General features: G+C 42.0%; 1 protein-coding gene and 1 non-coding gene across 2 annotated transcripts; both read left to right on the forward strand.

The window, feature by feature from the left end:
• Positions 1-314: 314 nt before the first annotated feature.
• sdhc (succinate dehydrogenase complex, subunit C, integral membrane protein) lies at positions 315-16,862 on the forward strand. Its single transcript, XM_014141077.2, has 6 exons — positions 315-560; positions 5,233-5,292; positions 12,716-12,817; positions 15,410-15,471; positions 15,665-15,828; positions 16,001-16,862. Exons 1-6 carry the CDS (start codon positions 544-546, stop codon positions 16,106-16,108), a joined length of 513 nt encoding a protein of 170 aa, XP_013996552.1. The 5' UTR covers positions 315-543; the 3' UTR covers positions 16,109-16,862.
• Positions 16,863-21,747: 4,885 nt separating this feature from the next.
• trnar-ucu (transfer RNA arginine (anticodon UCU)) lies at positions 21,748-21,821 on the forward strand. The gene has a single exon. It is a non-coding gene; the product is annotated as a tRNA-Arg (tRNA).
• Positions 21,822-22,478: the final 657 nt, after the last annotated feature.

The raw sequence follows: 22,478 nt of genomic DNA on the forward strand, positions 1-22,478 counted from the left end.
GTTCCCATGAGATAAACCCCTTTTTTGTATGGAGGTCTATGAGAGAGTGTCGAATTACCGGAAGCTTATTTGATTTAATAGAAGTTTTGTAATGTTTAGGCTGTTACAAATGTACTGATAAAAGTGGATGCACTTGGCATTCCAGAACTTTGAGAAAAGCTATGCATGTCTGTGGTCCTACCTGATCTCGCTTGCCCGTAATAATTGAGGACACGTATTTACATTTTTTCAACGTAATAGATCATCTTTGGTGTAGATAATTTTTTCCTTAGGCCTTTTGACCTTCCATTCTGACCGTCTTACGGGGACCGTCAGGGTATTTGATATCGAGGATCCTTGGGAAGTACATACTCCCGATAGAAGTGTACATTTTAAATGGGTAAGGGTCATGGTTAATGTTAGGGGTAAGGGTCAAGGTCATGGTTAAGTCGTTAGGCTAGGGTATGGCTGTCCCAAGCATCCCGTCTAGCACTAATCGGACCGCCAGGAAAAATATAATAACATCCGTTTACGCCATATCCTGTTTCAGCTGTTAAAGAAACAATGGCGTTGCTTCTAAGGTCAGTAGTTACCTGTGCTTTATCTAACTTTGAGACAGTTTATTTATGTTTACATTTCGTTTGTTTGTTAGACATATGTGTAATACTTATTAATTTGTCTTAGAGTGGTGTTCAAATAGATTTATTTAGCCAGAGAGCTTGCTTCACCCTACTATCGTCGTAACATTGTTGCTTGCTACACATACTAACGTTAGCATGCTTAGTTAGCTAGCTAGCTCCTCCGACAAGACTTTAGATTTACACCAAGTTATTTTGATAGCTATGAACGCTACAATGAGCTTTACATTCCTATGGAAGCAATGCTTCTAAGTTTCATGTATATAACTAGTTAGCTAGATTACTTGTGTAGTATCCTAGCTAGCTAACACAATATGTACTCTTAAGGAGCCTACCTTTTAGTCCTTAAGGTCCAAGGACATTGTATGTTATTTTTAGAGGTAACGTTACACTCCGGCTGCCAAATACCCCATCTAAACGTCAATTAATTCACAATTGTGATACGGTTCTTGAACAAAGCCCCTTACTTCTATATCACATTCTAAAGTTACACACAGGTGTTCGGAACTAGCCCTTGATAATGAGACTCAGTTCCATTACATCACACGTACAGTACCAGTCAAAAGTTTGGACTCGCCAACTCATTCAAGTTTTTTTTTTTTTTTTTTTTTACTATTTTCTACATTGTAGAATAATAGTGAAGACATCAAAACTATGAAATAACACATATGGAATCATGTAGTAAAGTGTTGAACAAATCAAAATATATTTTATATTTGAGATTCTTCAAAGTAGCCACCCTTTCCCTTGATGACAGCTTTGCACACTCTTTGCATTCTCTCAACCAGCTTCATGAGGTAGTCACCTGGAATGCATTTCAATTAACAGGTGTGCCTTGTTAAAAGTTAATTTGTGGATTTTCTTTGCTTCTTCATGCGTTTGAGCCAATCAGTTGTGTTGTGGCAAGGTAGGGGTAGTATACAGAAGATTGCACACTGTCCTGTGTGGCTCAGTTGGTAGAGCATGGTGTTTGCAACGCCAGGGTTGTGGGTTCGATTCCCACGGGGGACCAGTACGGAGAAAAAATATGTATGAAATGTATGCATTCACTACTGTAAGTCGCTCTGGATAAGGGCGTCTGCTAAATGACTAAAATGTAAATGTAATGGCCCTATTTGGTAAAAGACCAAGTCCATATTATGGCAAGAACAGCTCAAATAAGCAAAGAGAAACGACAGTCCATCATTACTTTAAGACATGAAGGTCAGTTAATCTGGAGAATTTCAAGAACTTTAAAAGTTTCTTCAAGTGCAGTCGCAAAAACCATCAAGCGCTATGATGAAACTGGCTCTCATGAGGACCGCCACAGGAAAGGAAGACAGAGTTACCTCTGCTGCTGAGGAAAAATTCATTCGAGTTACGAGCCTCAGAAATTGCAGCCCAAATAAATGCTTCAGAGTTCAGTTAACAGACACATCTCAACATCAACTGTTCAGAGGAGACTGAGTGAATCAGGCCTTCATGGTGGAATTGCTGCAAAGACACCAATAAGAAGAGACCTGCTTGGGCGAAGAAACACGAGCAATGGACATTAGACCGGTGGAAATTTGTCCTTTGGTCTGATGAGTCCAAATTTGAGAATATTGGTTCTTTGTGGGACGCAGAGTAAGGGGACGGATGATCTCTGCATGTGTGGTTCCCACAGTGAAGCATGGAGGAGGAGGTGTGATGGTTTGCTCGTAGTGGGCCTATTATTTGTTTTATAACAGGACAATGACCCAACACACCTCCAGGCTGTGTAAGGGCTATTTGACCAAGAAGGAGAGTGATGGAGTGCTGCATCAGATGACCTGGCCTCCACAATCACCCGACTTCAACCCAATTGAGACGGTTTGGGATGAGTTGGACCACAGAGTGAAAGAAAAGCAGCCAACAAGTGCTCAGCATATGTGGGAACTCCTTCAAGACTGTTGGAAAAGCATTCCAGGTGAAGCTGGTTAAGAGAATGCCAGGAGTATGCACAGTTGTCAAGGTAAAGGGTGGCTACTTTGGAGAATCTAACATTTCTTGAAAGTAATATTTTGTAGTTTTGATGTCTTCACTATTATTCTACAATGTAGAAAATAGTCAAAATAAAGAAAAACCCTTGAATGAGTAGGTGTCCAAACTTCTGTATAGGTGAGTTTAGTTAAGAGACATGACGCTCAATCTGAACATTAATACATGTCACTTGCGGTTTTGGAAGCATAAGGACCTAATCTTTCATATTAGTGAGAAATAATAATAATAAAAAATGTTAGATTGAGCCTGTTACTCTTTCTATTCCAAGAACCTTAGATGTTCTGTTTAGAGGTGAGTTTGGTCTGGCAGCCAAAACAGCCAATACTCCAGTTGCAGCCGATAGTATTTTTCAGCGACAACACGTTTGTGGCGTCAGTCTTCCATTTATACACGTGTTTGGGGACTTAGATAGCTAATTATCACAGGTAAGCCTCTGTCTTCCGCCTGTGTCCTGTAAACAATCGATGTAACATGGAAATATGGCTGTGTAGACAACAACCCTCACCCTCTGGGGGGGTGCGTTAACGCAGAATTTAGCATTTTTCAAGCACAAAAGGGAAAGATTAAACGTAGTAAAAATATCTTGCTGCGTTTTGTACACGTACATCTAAAATGCTTCTAATTGTAAATTCTGCTCGGCTTCGGTCAGGGTTCGTTCCAAATCGTGAATGTAGAAGTACTAATTTCGTGCTTCATTTGCACTTCTCAAATCGGATGAAATATCTTTGCTCTTGTCACTGGATCACCAGACAGCGCTCTGACTGATGTGTAGCAACAGATTATCCGTTATATTGACGGGATAGTGAAATGGCCTCTCCGGAACCCAAAATAAATGTCTTTAAAAAATGGAAGGCAGTAGGGAGGAGGCAAGATCCTGTGGGACCATTCGGGCCAATGAGAGAGCAGATATACGCGTGTGAACGACAGGTACAACTCCGATGTAAAGTGTATTTTCTCAGTTGCCTAATCATTACGAAAATGTATACGCGATCAAATAAGCATTACATTTTTTATTAACCAAATTCGACACACTCTTATTGACCGCCATACAAAACCTTCTCGCTCTGAGCGAATTTTTGTTAATGTAAATGACACCTGCTGGAGAAGACAGGTTTTGGGCCAAGTTATGCCTCTCGCTTCACCTCTTCCTCTCTTTGTTTAAACTACTTTTCTCAGGTACTTTTCGTACTTTCCTCCTGTGTAGTTTTTCTCCGGTTGCAAGATTAAATTATGTAACTGGCTACATTCTTTCTATGATAAACATTAGAAATATGATGACCATGCATTGTTTTTGCAAAAAATACCTTGCTTTTTCATTGGAATCTAATGTACGTGTGTGGCTGCTAGCCAAATAGCGTTGCACTTCTGTTGTCATGTGATGAAAACTATTTTCTGCCGAATGTGTTGCACAAATGTATTTTGTGTGAAGAAAAACTATAGTTCATGCCCCATCTCACTCTATTGAAGCAACAAAAAAAAAACACTGCGACCACTGACCCTATAAATGTGTAGTAATTTAACATTTTTTTCCCCGCTGATATGGAAGATGTTGTTTCCATAACCGTACCACAGGCGATCCGTGTTAACAGTTTAGAGCATGAGTACCCAACTACCTTCAGCTGATGGACAATTTCTTTCTTGAGCGGTTAGTTGGGGGGCTGGAAATCAATTACAAATAATTTGTACACAGCAAATTGACTGTAAGCCCAAACCAATATAGTATTTGACAAAAACATACTGTAATTATTTCAAACCTTGACTAACTTCCTCCATTAGTAAATGCATGTGCTGCTCTTCTCTGTCCATAGCAGCTCGGTCTGTGAGTACCTACAGTAATTACTGCACTTGGGCTGCTCTTCTCAATGACCAGACATTAGAGAGCTATTAGCAACTTTTCGTCACTCTTAACTTAGACTAAGTGAAATAATCTCTCCTGTCTTATATTTGCCTGAGGTTGAAGCACTTCGGACACCATCTCTTATCTTAGTCATATGACTGTACTGCGTAGCGAGGAAAATGGCTCGGCTTTTAAATATTAGTGATCAATTTGGTGATACCAGAGCCCTGCCCTACCCTAGTTATTGATGGAACAACAGGCCCTGCCCTAGTTATTGATGGAACAACGGGCCCTGCCCTAGTTATTGATGGAACAACGGGCCCTGCCCTAGTTATTGATGGAACAACGGGCCCTGCCCTAGTTATTGATGGAACAACGGGCCCTGCCCTAGTTATTGATGGAACAACGGGCCCTGCCCTAGTTATTGATGGAACAACGGGCCCTGCCCTAGTTATTGATGGAACAACGGGCCCTGCCCTAGTTATTGATGGAAAAATGGGCCCTGCCCTAGTTATTGATGGAACAACAGGCCCTGAGTCGGGTAGCAGAGCTCTAGTTTGAACATGAACATCCTTGAAAATGTTGAACTCTGATTTGCTTGTGCATATTATTTCAGCTGTTGCTCAACATGGTTTCACCAATATCAAGCTGGGAGTTATGTGTAGGCTCTAATCTCCTCTCAGGAATTAGGAAGTGTCTCAGTGAAACAAACTTGTTTCTACTAAACCATGTTTTTACTAACATTACTAAATGTATGTTGTTTGATCTCTCTCACAGGACACTAGCCCGACAGGGCACTTGCTTGTCCCGCCCTCAGTTTGGTGTTTTCTACAGACAGTGAGTAGATTTTGTGTGTGTGTGTCAGGTGTTGGAACTGAAATTATTTTCCAATCGTTTCGTTCTGAACAGAACCATTCTTTTTTTTCCTTCTGTTGCACTGTTCCGACCAGCAAAATACATTTCTGAAGTGGTTCAAACCCCCCAAAAAATATTGCTTTATATCATTCCTTTCCGTTCCTTTTTAAACCTCTGAAATATACACTACTGTTCAAAAGTTTGGGGTCACTTAGACATTTCCTTGTTTTCCATGAAAACATACATGAAATGAGTTGTAAAATGAATAGGAAATATAGTCAAGACGTTGACAAGGTTATAAATAATGGTTAGAGCCAGTTTGCGCTGTTCTGTGAAGGGAGTAGTACACACGATCTTCAGTTTCTTGGCAATTTCTCGCATGGTATAGCCGTTATTTCTCAGAACAAGAATAGACTGACGAGTTTCAGAAGAAAGTTCTTTGTTTCTGGCCATTTTGAGCCTGTAAACGAACCCACAAATGCTGATGCTCCAGATACTTAACTAGTCTAAAGAAGGCCAGTTTTATTGCTTCTTTATTCAGGACAACAGTTATCAGCTGTGCTAACATAATTGCTAAAGGGTTTTCTAATGATCAATTAGCCTTTTAAAATGATAAGCTGGGATTAGCTAACACTATGTGCCATTGGAACACAGGAATGATGATTGCTGATAATGGGCCTCTGTACGCCTATGTGGATATTCCATTAAAAATCAGCAGTTTCCAACTACAATAGTAATTTACAACATTAACAATGTCTACACTGTATTTCTGATCAATTTGATGTTATTTTAATAGACCAAAAATGTGCTTTTCTTTCAAAAACAAGGACATTTCTAAGTGACCGCACACTTTTTGAACGGTAGTGTATATATTTTTACATTTAGCTCGACATTAAATTACTACACCAATCAGGGCACATAGAGCAGCTTGGTGTGGAGTGGGTAAGCACTTTAATTTGTTTAGGAAAGTCGTTAAGAGCAAATTGTATTTTGCCGTAACAGCATGGTTTAATCATAATGAAAGAGACAAACACACACAGTGTGCTGACAGTCAGTGTAGGGTGTGAGATGCAACTGACATTTTGAGGGTGAGGATGGAGGAAGCTTGCCTTGAAGCGCTGGGCATCTTATTACATGCATTATCGGAGTTAGGTCCACAGCTACACCTACAGAGGAGTGGCTTCCATAGAGGAACTTTGAATGTCTTTGAACTTCCCAGTTGGTTTAATGGTCTCTAACTAACACGGTTGTAGAGTAGCTATATATATATATTTCCATTTTTTACGATTTAACAATCAACAAAATAGGACACAGATAATTCCGTTATTCCTCCCACCTACACAAAATAGCATGCTCAATGGGAGCACTTCGTGCCAAAGCCTTCCTTCCCCAACACATGAACACCTCCCCTCATCCGGTATTGGCTTCAATGATTAACAACAATAAAACTAAACAGAATGACTTTCACATCCAATGCTCGAAAATATATTATTCAATGCAAAAACAAATAATACATTAAGAAAATGAGGCCGCTGAAGTGATGACTCGAACTGCTGAAAGTCTCCCCAGACATCAGTCAGTTCACAGGGGTTATTACGTAAATTGTACGTTATTTTTTTCAGATGGAATATAGAAAGTTGTTTTAGCCACATCTGCTTGGCAGAGTGTCACTTTTCCATATAAAAGCGGTGCATTTATTGGCTGCATTGACTGCTGATGCATCAACTTGAGCCTTGTGTTAAATGAAAGATGCTGAGCATCTAAAAAGAACTCTCCCCATTTCCCATCCTCAACAATGAGACCAAGGTCATCATGCCAATTCATCCAAGCCTTCAGAGCTTCATCGTTCCCCAACAGAGCTTGAAGACCAGAGTACATGTAACAAATGAAACCTTTTACCTCTTTCCTTTCCAGCCACAGTTTATCAGGTGTATATTTACTCATGGACTGAATCCTCACCTCCCTGTTCACTGGCAACATAACACCTAACCTGTAGGTACTTGAAGAAATTAGTTTGAGGTAACTGAAAATGAAATGCCATTTGTTGAAAGGATAGTAGTTCACCCTCTCAATATAGATGACCAAATGTTTTAATTCCTTTGTTGAACCAAGAACATGTAATACCATGTCTCAGGGGTTTTGGTAAGATGGGGTTCTTATAGAAAGGTGTTTATTCATATATATATAGATCGATTCTCCTCTGTTTACAGACTTCAATCAATATATTTAAAGTGTTTTTAATTAAACTCGTTTGAGACCTAACAAAGCTTAAGGTGGGGCTAATATAAGGTATAGATGCCAAAGAAATTGGGGAAAGACGCTCTTCCTCTGTCTCCAAGAGGGTGAACTTGTTGTTGTATCTTGCCATATCCACACAGCCTTTAGCTGAGATGCCCATTAAGACAACTGGAAGTCAGGTAGCGTAAGGTTTGAATAAAGTTGTGTGTTTCGCTCTGGGGGTTCCCTTTCCATAGAAATGACGAGACCTTCCTATTAAGTTGTTTGAAAAAACTTTGGCAATAGGAAAGGGTTAGGTTTGAAAAAGGTTCAATAATTGTGGTAATATATTAATCTTTACACAATTGACCTGCCCAATAAGAGAACTTGGTCAATCCCGCCGTCTATCTAATTCTTCTCCAACCTTTTTGAGAAGTGGAGTATAGTTCTGTTGATATGTCTTAATAATTTCAGAAGGAATTTGCAATCCCAGATATGTCATTTTCTGAAGTCTCCAAAGAAAATGGCTGGTCTAAGATTGGGTTCTGCATAGCTGCCCTGTTAAAAGGCACAATTATACTCTTCAATATTTTTATTTAATATCCTGAAAAGGTCCCATATTCTTTCAGGATGTCAACTAATTCCTGGAGTGACATTTCTGGTTTGGTGAGGTAAAGCAGAATGTCATCAGCATATAGATGTTCACACCCACCTATATGAACACCATGGCTGGATGAGATCTAAAAGCTTTTGCCAGTGGCTCTATAGCCAAAGACAAAGATGACTAGCGGGACAACCCTGTCTTCTGCCACGTGATAGAGAGAACTGTGAGGAAATGTTTCCATTAGTTAGGATCTGAGCTACCGGACATTTGTACAGTAATCTAAACAGACCCTACATACTGAGGTCCAATATTCATCCTCTGTAAAACTTCAAACGGGTTGTTCCATTCTAAGTAGTCAAAAGCTTTTTCCGCTTCTAATGAAGCCGCCACTACAGGTTCTTGGTCATTCTCTACATAATGCATAATATTAAATCATCTTCTGATATTATCAGGAGATGATCGGTTTCTTACAAAGCCTGTTTGTTCCATATCAACCAAGTCAGGAAAAAACTTATTCAGTCTAAGAGCTGAGTTTCGCAAGAATCTTACATGAATTGTTCAATAGAGATATTGGTCTATACGACCCACAAAGCAGAGGATCTTTCCCAGGTTTTAACAAAACTGTGATCGGTGCTTGTTCAAGTGTGTCTGGGAGCTTTTCTGTCTCTGTGGCAAGGTTAAATATATTGCAAGAGGCTCAATTAGTTTGCGTAAAAAGGGTCTATAGAATTCAATAGGGAATCCGTCTAACCCTGGTGATTTTCCCCCTGCAGTGTTGAAAATGGATTCCCTAATTTCCTCAGATGTGATCTCTTTCTCCAAGTACTCTCTATCCTCATCAGTTAAAGCTTGTCAATTGAGTTTGTTCAAAAATTCATGCATTCTGGCACAATTATACTTTAGACTTGTACAATGTTTTCATAAAACTCCCTAAAGACTAGATTCATTTCCTCAGGACCCTGAACAACTGTTTTATTGGGCAGCTTAATAGAGCCAATAACTCTAATAGCTTCCTCATCTGCCAAGCAAGCAACTTTCCTGCTTCATCTCTATGTTCGTAGTAGTTTTGTTCTCCTAAGAACGTTTTCTGCTTTGTGGGTCGTCAGGGTGTTACATTCCAATCGCTTTAATGACTCAACTATACAAAAAATTAGACTCATGTCTAATTATGAACCATGTTCATTTTCAAGAAATGTCTTTCTCCAACAAATCTACTTTTAGCCTTATTCGTCTTACGAACACCTGAGGTAAACGTAATGATTAGCCCCCTCAGATATGCAACGACAGCTTCCCATAAAATTAGGGGGGGGGGTGGTGGTGGTGGTGCAGAGTTGATATTGGTGCTAAAAAATATATGTTGATATGAGTGTTCAGAAAGGTTAGAAATGTGTGTGATTATTTAGTAAGTATGTGCCAAACCTCCACCTTCTTGAGGATGGCTGTTTTATTGACTGGTAATGAAGCCAGCAGCCCAGAATGATCTGATATAGATCTTGGTAAATACTTGCACCCAGTAGTTAAACTTGCCTGCAGGAATAAGAGATAAGTCGATTCTAGACTAACTGTTATGGACAGGGAAGTAAAAGGAGTGTTCTTTTAACCTTTTTGGTTGTGAACTCAGGATGATGGTGATGATTCACTAATTGTCCCCATTTCATTGTTGAGGGATGATAGTTATCGTCTGGTAAAGGTCATAGCTTGTCTTTTTTCCTGTGCTGCATGGGTGCGTTTGGTTTTCGCTTTTCTCACCGCGCGGGACAGGTTTCAAGGGAGCCTTGGTGAATGCCGATTGGTTGACATTTTGAGTGTGCGGCTGGTGACCATGAGCATATTCTCTGTTTTTGTTTTTTTACATTGTCAAGTGGGGCTAAATAGTCCGGTCATTATTGTTGCCGATGTTTGTCGCTTTAATTCAAAATTTATTTTGTGACTGAAAACATTTTCATGTTACAGGGAACAGTCTATGGACTTTTATGCAATATACGTGTAATCTACAATTAACCTAATTCGGGCGATGCATAGCAGGTACATCTATCTTAAAGTCTAGTGCGTCTTTGCTGTGTGCTTAGGGTTGTTGTCCTGATGGAAGGTGAACCTTCACCCCAGTCTGTGCTCTGGAGCAGGTTTTCATCAAGGATCTCTCTGTACTTTGCTCCGTTCATCTTTGCCTCGATCCTGACTAGTCTCCCAGTCCCTGCCGCTGAAAAACACCCCCCCTGCATGATGCTCCCACCACCATGCTTCACCGTAGGGATGGTGCCAGGTTTCCGCCAGACTTGACACTTGGCATTCAGGCCAAAGAGTTTAATCTTGGTTTTTCATAAGACCAGAGAATCTTGTTTCTCATGGTCTGAGTTTTTTAGGTGCTTTTGGCAAACTCCAAGTGGGCTGTAATGTGCCTTTTACTGAGTGGCTTCCATCTGACCACTCTACCATAAAGGCCTGATTGGTGGAGTGCTGCAGAGATGGTTGTCCTTCTGGAAGGTTCTCCTATCTCCACAGAGGAACTCTGGGTGCTCTGTCAGTGACCACTGGGTTCTTGGTCACCTCCCTGACCAAGGCCCTTCTCTCTCGATTGCTCAGTTTGGCCTGGCGGCCAGCTCTAGGAAGTGTCTTGTTGGTTCCAAACTTCCATTTAAGAATGATGGAGGTCACTGTTCTTGGGGACCTTCAATGCTGCAGAAATGTTTTGTTACCCTTACCCTTTGTGAGATGCAGAGTAGGTGAACGGATGATCTCCGCATGTGTAGTTCCCACCATGAAGGAGATGGTGGGGGGTGCTTTGCTGGTGACACTGCAGCAATATGCCATCCCATCTGGTTTGCCCTTAGTGGGACTATAATTTGTTTTTCAACAGGACAATGACTCACAACACACCTCCAGGCTGTGTAAGAGCTATTTCACCAAGGAGAGTGCTGCATCAGATGACCTGGCCTCCACAATCACCCGACCTCAACCCAATTGAGATGGTTTGGGATGAGTTGGACTGCAGAGTGAAGGAAAAGCAGCCAACAAGTGCTCAGAATATGTGGGTCTCCTTCAAGACTGTTGGAAAATCATTCCTCATGAAGCTCTTTGAGAGAATGCTAAGAGTGTGCAAAGGCTGGCTACTTTGAAGAATCTCAAATATAAAATATATTTTGATTTGTTAAACACTGTTTTGGTTACCATATAATTCCTCTTTAGTGGGGAGAAAGCCATCCTCTTGAGTTGTGTGGGAGAAAGATCCGGAATGATCATTATTCTGGAATCTCCGTACTTGAGCACTTCCTTTGCTCTGGCAGCTGAGAGGATGCAGACTGTGTCCTGGTACCATAGACATGTAATGACAAATGCCCTGGGTGCAACCTGGCCAGGCAGCTGTCTCCGTAGGGTGCGACGGGTCCTCTCGACTTCCAGTGGGTGCGAGCAAGGCGGTAGACCTGGGGAATCCATTCCCGTAGAAAAGAGATGGCGTCTCTTCCCTCCACTGCCTCTGGGGAAACCTTGAAATCTGAAATTGATGTAATTTTCATAATCTAATTTCTCCTCGAGTTTAGAAGTGGCGTCTTCCAACTTCTTGTACTTTTGATCCACGTCCTTGCGGATTTCCAGGATGGCAGCCAGGTGGTCATCATGGTCTTTTAATAACTTTGTCACTCGTCCCTTTGTGACTTTCTGGTCTTCGTGTAGTTTATCAACCAGAACATACATTTTTATGAGGTGTTCATAAAGTGTCTCTTGGATTTTTCTTATACCCTTTCTGAACCATGCTGGTGCTACTTCCGAGCAATCATCCTCCGAGGCTGAAGAAGGGCTGTCAGAAGGTGGCATTTTTCTATGCCTCTTCTGAGGCTTTGCAAGATTTGGCATATTTTGTTTTGGGCGATAAGACATGTATTAACTTCCAACTATTACCGAACTGGTAAACCGTGTCAAAATGCCTCAACATTTTTCTGATGTTCGAGGACGCTATGCAGATGCGTCTTGTTAGAGCTTCGCCATTGCCCATTAAAAACACTTCTTACCTTTTTGTAGTTTATAAATCCAATGTGAAACGTGATCACTATAGTATCCTTAACTAGCATTGGAAAAAGTCAATCCATTCTTCTCTAATTAAATATCTCAAAAATTTCTGAATTACGCTTGTAACATCGTCAGTAGGCTACAGTAACCTATGCTTCAGAGGGGAAAGGCAGGTAGCCTGCACACCCACTGGCAAAGATTTCCAGCTAGCGGGCAGACTCTGGAATACGTTTCTGAGTGACAGAGGGAGGGCTTTGCATAGGCAAATGTGTTGTGATTTTTGTGGGACTGGGAAAAAATGCCTGGAACGTAAAATAACGGTTTCCCATGCTTTTAAAATTAAGGTTCTGTTCTGGAACAGTATAAATCACTTTCGGTTCAGGTTCTGTTCCTTAAATAATTTCATTATTTTCCTGTTTTCGGTTCTGTTCCCTGAACCGGTTCCAACCCTTGGTGTATGTGCCTGCCCACTTGTCTCTGTTATTCTTTAATGTAATTACATGTTATGTTGGAATTGACTGTGTATGTTTTCTCTAGCATATTACTTGTTCTTAATATACAATTTCTCTATTTCTTTAGTGCTGTTCCAATGGGAACCACAGCAAAGGAGGAAATGAACAAGTTCTGGGCCAAAAACAACAAATTGAACCGACCCATGTCGCCACATATCACCATCTACCAGTAAGTTGGCTACGTGCGTAATAATGAGTAAATTAAGAAACTCACACTGCACCTCAGCAATGGCTGTGTCAAATTGAAATTGTGAAAGGGTGCTCATCTGATTGTACTCTCCATAGTCTCCAGGCAGTTTCAGAGATCACTCCAATAGGAAGACAATACACACAGCTTTGATTCAGTGCTTTGTGACATTGTTTATGGACAGGGGAGCAAGTACCTTTTTAAACCACAAAACAACCACTCAGGCGCTCCTCGCAAGATAATTAACTCATTATTAGGGGTGTAATTGTTCACCAAACCCACAGTTCTGTACGAATTGTGGTTTTGGGTTTAGGTTTCGGTACAGTGGGAAAATGAAATTATTTTTGATTTGACAAAAAATGTCAAACTAACCTCAGGATCTTGAGCTATATAATGTAGGGCCATATTTATTTCTTTTTTTACACAGGTTTGTTTTTTTCCTGGTTTTCACTCTGTAAAATCAATTATCTCTTAAAATCACACTTTAAAAAAAATATATAAAAACAACAATTGTGGGTTCTACATCTACAACAACGCTTAAACCAACAGGGGGCCATTTCTGGGGTCTGGGGAAAAAATGTAAGGCATTTTTGGGTGTAGATACCCTTTAATCATGATATTATTCTGCCAGGTATGTGTCGTCTACTTTGTAGTTTTAATATTTTAAATTGAGAAGCCTTTTCATCTACCAGGAAGAAGCCTGTTGTCATTAGCATCATCGCTAACGGCTACACAAAGTGGTAGACACACACACACACACAGAGAGGGGCATTCCCACTCCTTTGCCTTTTCAGAAAGTTAAAAGAACATACCAAACACGGCTTATCATGTTTGGCAAATTAATTAATTCAATACATTTAGTTGACTTCTTACTAAGTTCAATAAATTTTTGCTTCTACCGGGAGCTTTAAACAACAATGGAGGATCCTCCAATTCTGGGTTATCGACCCCCACCACGTGCTATCGTACAGAACTATTTCCCCGGCTGCGCCTCACAAAAGCATAGTTTGAAATGCGCCAATTAGTTGTTTTTAGCGGAATAGCCTACAATGTTTTCTCAGCTCAGATTTACTCGAGGAATAAAACGCAGTGTAGGCATAGCCTTTAGGCTTAGTGGATTACAGTGTGGGCGTAGCCTTTGGGCCTAGTGGATTACAGTGTGGGCCTAGTGGTTTACAGTGTGGGCGTAGCCTTTGGGCCTAGTGGTTTACAGTGTGGGCGTAGCCTTTGGGCCCAGTGGATTACAGTGTGGGCCCAATGGATTACAGTGTGGGCCTAGTGGATTACAGTGTGGGCGTAGCGGTTTACAGTGTGGGCCTAGTGGTTTACAGTGTGGGCCTAGTGGTTTACAGTGTGGGCCTAGTGGTTTACAGTGTGGGCCTAGTGGTTTACAGTGTGGGCCTAGTGGTTTACAGTGTGGGCCTAGTGGTTTACAGTGTGGGCGTAGCCTGTGGGCCTAGTGGATTACAGTGTGGGCCTAGTGGTTTACAGTGTGGGCGTAGCCTGTGGGCCTAGTGGATTACAGTGTGGGCCTAGTGGATTACAGTGTGGGCCTAGTGGATTACAGTGTGGGCCTAGTGGATTACAGTGTGGGCCTAGTGGTTTACAGTGTGGGCCTAGTGGTTTACAGTGTGGGCCTAGTGGTTTACAGTGTGGGCCTAGTGGTTTACAGTGTGGGCCTAGTGGTTTACAGTGTGGGCCTAGTGGTTTACAGTGTGGGCCTAGTGGTTTACAGTGTGGGCCTAGTGGTTTACAGTGTGGGCCTAGTGGTTTACAGTGTGGGCGTAGTGGTTTACAGTGTGGGCCTAGTGGTTTACAGTGTGGGCGTAGTGGTTTACAGTGTGGGCCTAGTGGTTTACAGTGTGGGCCTAGTGGTTTACAGTGTGGGCCTAGTGGTTTACAGTGTGGGCCTAGTGGTTTACAGTGTGGGCCTAGTGGTTTACAGTGTGGGCGTAGCCTTTGGACCTAGTGGTTGTTGTTTTCTTCCATATACACTATTTTTGTAAGTATTCATTCGGATTCACAGTTCAGACAGAAACCGAGGTCCCTGTACCAAACGGTTTGGTAGGAATATGTGTACCGTTCCAAACCTACTAATTATGTAAAGAGCCTTTTAATGATTTTGCTCTTAACAGTGGAAGGGTTAGATTTAACCATCGGGTCACGTGACCAGGTAAACACAAGGGACCTATCTTTAGGTATTGACAGGGTTTGTATCCAGTGTGAACTACAAATGCTGTTTGTATACTGTATGTGTGTGTTGTCATGGTACCCTGTGTTGTCATGGTACCCTGTGTTGTCATGGTACCCTGTGTTGTCATGGTACCCTGTGTTGTCATGGTACCCTGTGTTGTCATGGTACCCTGTGTTGTCATGGTACCCTGTGTTGTCATGGTACCCTGTGTTGTCATGGTACCCTGTGTTGTCATGGTACCCTGTGTTGTCATGGTACCCTGTGTTGTCATGGTACCCTGTGTTGTCATGGTACCCTGTGTTGTCATGGTACCCTGTGTTGTCATGGTACCCTGTGTTGTCATGGTACCCTGTGTTGTCATGGTACCCTGTGTCTTGCAGGTGGTCGGTGCCTATGATGATGTCCATCACACACAGAGGCACGGGAGTGGGACTCAGTGGAGGTATAATTAATATACTAACCTCTTACAGCACACTCCAGGGTCAACTTTTCCCTAAACCATTATTGGGAGAAATTCAAAAACTGACCCCAAGATCAATGTCAAGTGGCAACTTCACCCTACTCCTTTACAGTACATGGAAAAGACCACAAGATCACAGTCCTAAAAACATCATGTTGTCCCCTCTGTCTTTCAGGTATCTCAGCATTTGCTCTCTTAGCGTTGGTGTTGCCAGGTAACTACCCATACTACCTTGACCTGATCCACTCCCTGTCCATCGGCCCTGCTCTACTCGGTCTAGCTAAGTTTGGCATTGCCTTCCCTCTGTCCTACCACACCTTGAATGGAATCCGCCATCTGGTAAGTAAAGTCCACAGCGCATAACACTAGGTCATCGCCTTAAAACTAATATACTGCTATGTTAGTCCTTGTTGATGTCTGTCCTTTAATGTATCCTCCTTTTCTTTCTCTCGTTCTTTACTGTTATTTTTGTCTCTCTCTCTGTCTCTCTCCGTCGCTCTCTCTGTCTAAGTTCTGGGACAGTGGTAAGGGATTTACGCTTCCTGAGGTGTATCGCTCGGGCTACGTGGTCATCGTGCTGTCAATACTGACCTCCATTGCTGCCATTGCATACATGTGAGCAGCATGGCGGAGGAAGGGAGGAGGAAGCGAGGTGGAGAGAATATGGAGGGAGGGATGAAGTGGTTGTTTTGTTTATATATTCTGGTCTTTGTGTCACCAACACAGTAATTGAATGGATAAATGTATAAATAAATAAAATGTTTTGTGGTTTATCATGGAAAGGTTTAGCCTGGTCAATCAGTTAACATGGTCTCCGGGGTAGACGTAACATAAATGTGAATCCGGGCGACTCAATTACTAGGATATGCTACGTTTCGTATGGTATATATTCATTTGTGGATGTTTCGCATGGTATGTTATAAATTGCAATTTGTATAATATGTTACAAATTGCAATTCGTACAATATGTTACAAATTTGCAAAACGTATGATATGTTAAGAATTCCAATTTGTTGTGGCTAACGTTAGCTCGGTGGCTAATGTTAGGTAGATTAGGGGTGAAAGGAATATCTTTAAAAAGTCATAAGTAGTTGCTAAAATTGTCCGTGATTAGTTTCAAACACGCATTCATTCTTTGGGTTGCTAGACGTTCACGTTATTCACCCATCCAACCACTCTACTTTCATTGTTGCCTTAAGTAATTTTCTGTCTTATGTAACCATACATATCATACTGATTTGAGGGTGCCGGATTTAGATGTACTATGTTATGTCTAGTCTATGAGACCAGGCTGGCTGTGCTCAAGTTTAATTTCAAGTGAAATGCATGCAAAATATTAGTGAAATAAATTAAACACAATGGGTGCTACAAAATGACAGTGTTGTGTGATGGAAGAAATGGAACCAAAATAATGGAAAGATGACCCTAACATCACCCGGTTTGTTATCTAACTGAATACGATTAAATTTTATCACCAATTATGGGAGGAACAATGATGTCAACAGCACAAATGGCTCCCTATGAAGTGCACTACTTTTGACGTAAGGCCCATTGAGCTCTGTTCAAAAGTAGTGCACTATGTGGGGAAATGGGGTGCTATTTGGGATAAGTTACCTCATCGTGTGTCCTAAATCTGTCTCCTGTGATGTCATTTATCTGCAATAGATCCTCATGTAGATCACTCAGAGCATCAAATCACCAGTAATGCCACTTTGACAGTCAGATCTTACGCTGGTGTGTCAGCTCCAGTCATTTCTGTCTACAGTAGCCCTCTCCAGGAGAAGTTTTGTCTCCATCCGAGTCCATTACGTTGTTTTCTCTCCAACAACAGCATTTTGGGCAGAAAAAAGGCAGCCTGTGACTTGAGTTATGTTTTTTCTGAAATATTTATGAAGGCTCCCACAGTTTGTGTGCAGCATTTTCCACTGTGGATATTAGTCTTTATTCCACGAGGTCATTAACACCTGCATGTTATTGGATGTGTGCACAATTATGTTTGAAACGATTGATGTTTTCTGAACTAGCTACAAAGTTGCCTGAGGCTTCAGCTCCCACCGAGCCACACAGGAGCTCCTTCTGCACCTAATCATGTTTGGTTTGTTGCAGTCTGAAGGGAATACCATTTTGTGACGTAATGGTGGGCCTCAACCTTAATGTGGTGTGTGTGCGTGTGCCGAGTGTCTTAAGTAGTACCCTATTCCCTTTTGGTCAAATGTAGTGCACTACATAGGGAATAGGTTGCCATTTGGAATGCGGACCTATGTGTGCACAGTCAATGACGAACGTAACAGAATGAAAGACCCACCTACTGTTCCAATATTATTTCGTAACAGTGAAATGTTGTCCCATGGGGCGGAACCTGCTTTGGTAAATACATTATCAATGAGATGGTCAACACGATAACTTATATGCTCAGTGTACAAAACATTAAGAACACCTTCCTGATATTGAGTTGCACAGCCCCTCTTTTGCCCCTCAGAACAGCCTCAATTTGTTGGGACATGGACTCTACAAGGCATCAATCCCCACAGTTGTGTCAAGTTGGCTGAATGTCTTTGGGGTGGTGGACAATTCTTGATACACACGGGAAAGTGTTGAGCGTGAATAACCCAGCAGCGTTGCAGTTCATGACACAAACCGGTGCGTCTGGAACCTACTACCTACCATACCCCCCGCTCAAAGGCACTTAAATATACTGCTTAAAAAAATAAAGGGAACACTTAAACAACACATCCTAGATCTGAATGAAATAAATAATCTTATTAAATACTTTTTTCTTTACATAGTTGAATGTGCTGACAACAAAATCACACAAAAATAATCAATGGAAATCCAATTTATCAACCCATGGAGGTCTGGATTTGGAGTCACACTCAAAATTAAAGTGGAAAACCATACTACAGGCTGATCCAACTTTGATGTAATGTCCTTTAAAACAAGTCAAAATGAGGCTCAGTAGTGTGTGTGGCCTCCACGTGCCTGTTTGACCTCCCTACAACACCTGGGCATGCTCCTGATGAGGTGGCGGATGGTCTCCTGAGGGATCTCCTCCCAGACCTGCACTAAAGCATCCGCCAACTCCTGGACAGTCTGTGGTGCAACGTGGCGTTGGTGGATGGAGCGAGACATGATGTCCCAGATGTGCTCAATTGGATTCAGGTCTGGGGAACGGGCGGGCCAGTCCATAGCATCAATGCCTTCCTCTTGCAGGAACTGCTGACACACTCCAGCCACATGAGGTCTTGTATTGTCTTGCATTAGGAGGAACCCAGGGCCAACTGCACCAGCATATGGTCTCACAAGGGGTCTGAGGATCTCATCTCGGTACCTAATGGCAGTCAGGCTACCTCTGGCGAGCACATGGAGGGCTGTGCGGCCCCCCAAAGAAATGCCACCCCACACCATGACTGACCCACCGCCAAACCGGTCATGCTGGAGGATGTTGCAGGCAGCAGAACGTTCTCCACGGCGTCTCCAGACTGTCACATCTGTCACGTGCTCAGTGTGAACCTGCTTTCATCTGTGAAGAGCCCAGGGCGCCAGTGGCGAATTTGCCAATCTTGGTGTTCTCTGGCAAATGCCAAACGTCCTGCACGGTGTTGGGCTGTAAGCACAACCCCCACCTGTGGACGTCGGGCCCTCATACCACACTCATGGAGTCTGTTTCTGACCGTTTGAGCAGACACATGCACATTTGTGGCCTGCTGGAGGTCATTTTGCAGGGCTCTGGCAGTGCTTCTCCTGCTCCTCCTTGCACAAAGGCGGAGGTAGCGGTCCTGCTGCTGGGTTGTTGCCCTCTACGGCCTCCTCCACATCTCCTGATGTACTGGCCTGTCTCCTGGTAGCGCCTCCATGCTCTGGACACTACGCTGACAGACACAGCAAACCTTCTTGCCACAGCTCGCATTGATGTGCCATCCTGGATGAGCTGCACTACTTGAGCCACTTGTGTGGGTTCTAGACTCCGTCTCATGCTACCACTATAGTGAAAGCACCACCAGCATTCAAAAGTGACCAAAACATCAGCCAGGAAGCATAGGAATTGAGAAGTGGTCTGTGGTCCCCACCTGCAGAACCACTCCTTTATTGGGGGTGTCTTGCTAATTGCCTATAATTTCCACCTGTTGTCTATTCCATTTGCACAACAGCATGTGAAATGTATTGTCAATCAGTGTTGCTTCCTAAGTGGTCAGTTTGATTTCACAGAAGTGTGATTGACTTGGAGTTACATTGTGTTGTTTAAGTGTTCCCTTTATTTTTTTGAGCAGTGTATTTTCTTGCCTATTCAACCTCTGAATGGCACACATACACAATCCATGTCTCAATTGTCTCAAGGCTTAAAAATCATTTAACCAGTCTCCCCTTCCTCTACACTGATTGAAGTAGATTGAACAAGTGACATCAATAAGGGATCATTGCTTTCACCTGTGTTCATTTGGTCAGTCCGTCATGGAAAGGGCAGTTGTTTTGTGCACTGTATTTTGGTTTAATGCACAGCTTGTGTCTTAAAATTATATTGTCATTTTGCATGTGTGCATTTTCAGAAGAACACACATTGCCAACATTATTGCTTAGTATGATTGTTGTAAATGTCCTTTCTAATACTGAAGGCAAATTCAAATCCGGACTTGAAGACTGTTTTCTTTTTTCCCTTTGTAATCAGGAACTGATTTTCACTTGGGAGGACACTAAATGGGTGCAATAGTATTTTATAAAAGATGATGGAACACTGATTTGCATGATGGAACACTGATTTGTATTCCTTCATTTTTTTTTTTATCCAATCAAACATGGCCAAATGTAAAAGTTGAAGTGCTCAGCCCTAGGCTATTTATATCCTGTATATTGTCATGTTTTTGTGTGTGAAAATGTATAGTTTCTTCATTCTCAATGGAAGCACAGAGTAGGCTACCTGACACCGTTTAGTTTGCTCGGAGGGGGGGCGCAGAATCGCCAAGATGAGAGCTCATTTTATCGGATGCTTTTCTGATATTTACAAGTTATATTAAATTATTACAAATACACTTATAATCATATTTTACAGATGGAGCCCTGTGTGTTGGCAGTTATGTCACATGACCTGGGTTTTAACCTTTTTATAGTTAAAGCTTTTTCATCAAACTGTCCCCTTTTCATGTCAGAATCAGCACCATCCTCAGACAATTGCTTTCATTTTTTTGTGTAATTATCATTTCTGGAAAAGGCATAAAAAAATAAAGGTTAAAATCTAGTTCATGTGACATGATATCCTGAAACACAGGTCCATGTTTATAGAGCACATATTGGTCTCCATTGCATACATTTTACTCTGAGGCTGAAGGAATTCGGCTTGGCCCGTAAGACCCTCACAAACTTTTACAGATGCACAATTGAGAGCATCCTGTCGAGCTGTATCACTGCCTGGTACAGCAACTGCACCGCCGCACCCGCAGGGCTCTCTAGGGTGGTGCGGTCTGCCCAACGTATCACCGGGGGGCACACTGCCTGCCCTCCAGGACACCTACAGCACCCGATGTCACAGGAAAACCAAAACGTTCATTAAGGACATTAACCACCCTAGCCACGGCCTGTCCACCCCGCCCACTATCATCCAGAAGGCGAGGTCAGTAAAGGTGCATCAAAGCAGGCACCGAGGGAATAAAAAACAGCTTATTCTCAAGGCCATTAGACTGTTATATAGCCATCACCAGCCAGCTACCACCCGGTTACTCAACTCGGCACCGTCGAGGCTGCTGCCCTTTGTACATAGACATGGAATCACTGCACTTTAATAATGGAACACTAGTCACTTTAATGTTTACATACTGATTTAGTCATTTCATATGTATATACTGTACTCTACTGTATTTTAGTCAATCCCGCTCCGATATCGCTCATACTAATATTTATATATTTCTTAATTCCATTACTTTACTTTTAGATTTGTGTGTATTGTTGTTAATTGTTAGCTACTATTTCAATGTTGGAGCTAGGAACTAAAGCATTTCGCTACACCCGCAATAACATCTGCTAAATATGTGTATGTGACCTATACAATTAGATTTGATTTATAGATGACATCAAAGACGTTCGCTTATCCCTCAGATGAAACAAACAGGGACTGATATCGCCATCTTGGCGCTGAAAAGTGATGCGCACCTATCGGTCTGTCCGGGAACAGCAGCCAAGTGGTCCTGATGCTGCGTTATATCATGAGGATGGTCAATACGGTTAGAAAGGCGAAATATAAACACGCTTTTCATCCAATGGTGAGACTCAGTCTCTGTGGCGCAATGGAATAGCGCGCTGGACTTCTAATCCAGAGGCTCCGGGTTCGAGTCCCGGCAGAGATGGGTTTGCTAAGGAGCTGGTCTGCTTTTTAGAAAAAGACATTTACTAAATTGTCCAATTGAAGCATACCTTTTAATTGCATTATACAAGCAATTGTGTCCATTCGAATGTATGCTTAGTATCTCACTGTGGAGCTGCATACACCGCTTAGATAATGCCATTTTTTATATAAAATGAAACATGTAATCTCCATAACAGATAGATGCTTTTGGGTTTCTCCCGCCCACACATAGGCTAGTGTATTCCACTTCCAATCACTTCTCATCGCAGCACCGGGATATCGTTATCAGGGATGTATGCAATCTGTAGGCTGACTCCCCTCATCAAACACTTTAGCTCAACATCTTGTTAAATCCAGACACCCATCTCTTTCCATTCACCCCCCCCCCCTTATCATTTATTTAATGTGATCTGAATTCATTCACACATTCATCCACAAGTCAATATAATATAGGCCTACCCTCTCGGACTGCCAGTATGTGAAAAATTATGATATTTTTAATTATAGGCAATAATGAGTGTCTTTTAATTATACATTTGGCCTAAGCCATATTTTACAAAACAATTAACAAAAACACATTGAACATGGGACTTATTACAAACACACGCACGCGTCTGTTTGCAATTTTATTTATTTTTTATTACACAAATTAAATAGT

The sequence above is a fragment of the Salmo salar genome, chromosome ssa14 (genome assembly GCF_905237065.1).
Source record: "Salmo salar chromosome ssa14, Ssal_v3.1, whole genome shotgun sequence".
Lineage (NCBI taxonomy): Eukaryota > Metazoa > Chordata > Actinopteri > Salmoniformes > Salmonidae > Salmo > Salmo salar.

What these genes read in the sequence shown, in the direction of transcription:
- sdhc (XM_014141077.2), top strand. An exon ending in TTTGGTGTTTTCTACAGACA is followed by an intron (nt 5,293 to 12,715) that starts GTGAGTAGATTT and finishes CTATTTCTTTAG; the next exon opens with TGCTGTTCCAATGGGAACCA. An exon ending in CCACATATCACCATCTACCA is followed by an intron (nt 12,818 to 15,409) that starts GTAAGTTGGCTA and finishes TGTGTCTTGCAG; the next exon opens with GTGGTCGGTGCCTATGATGA.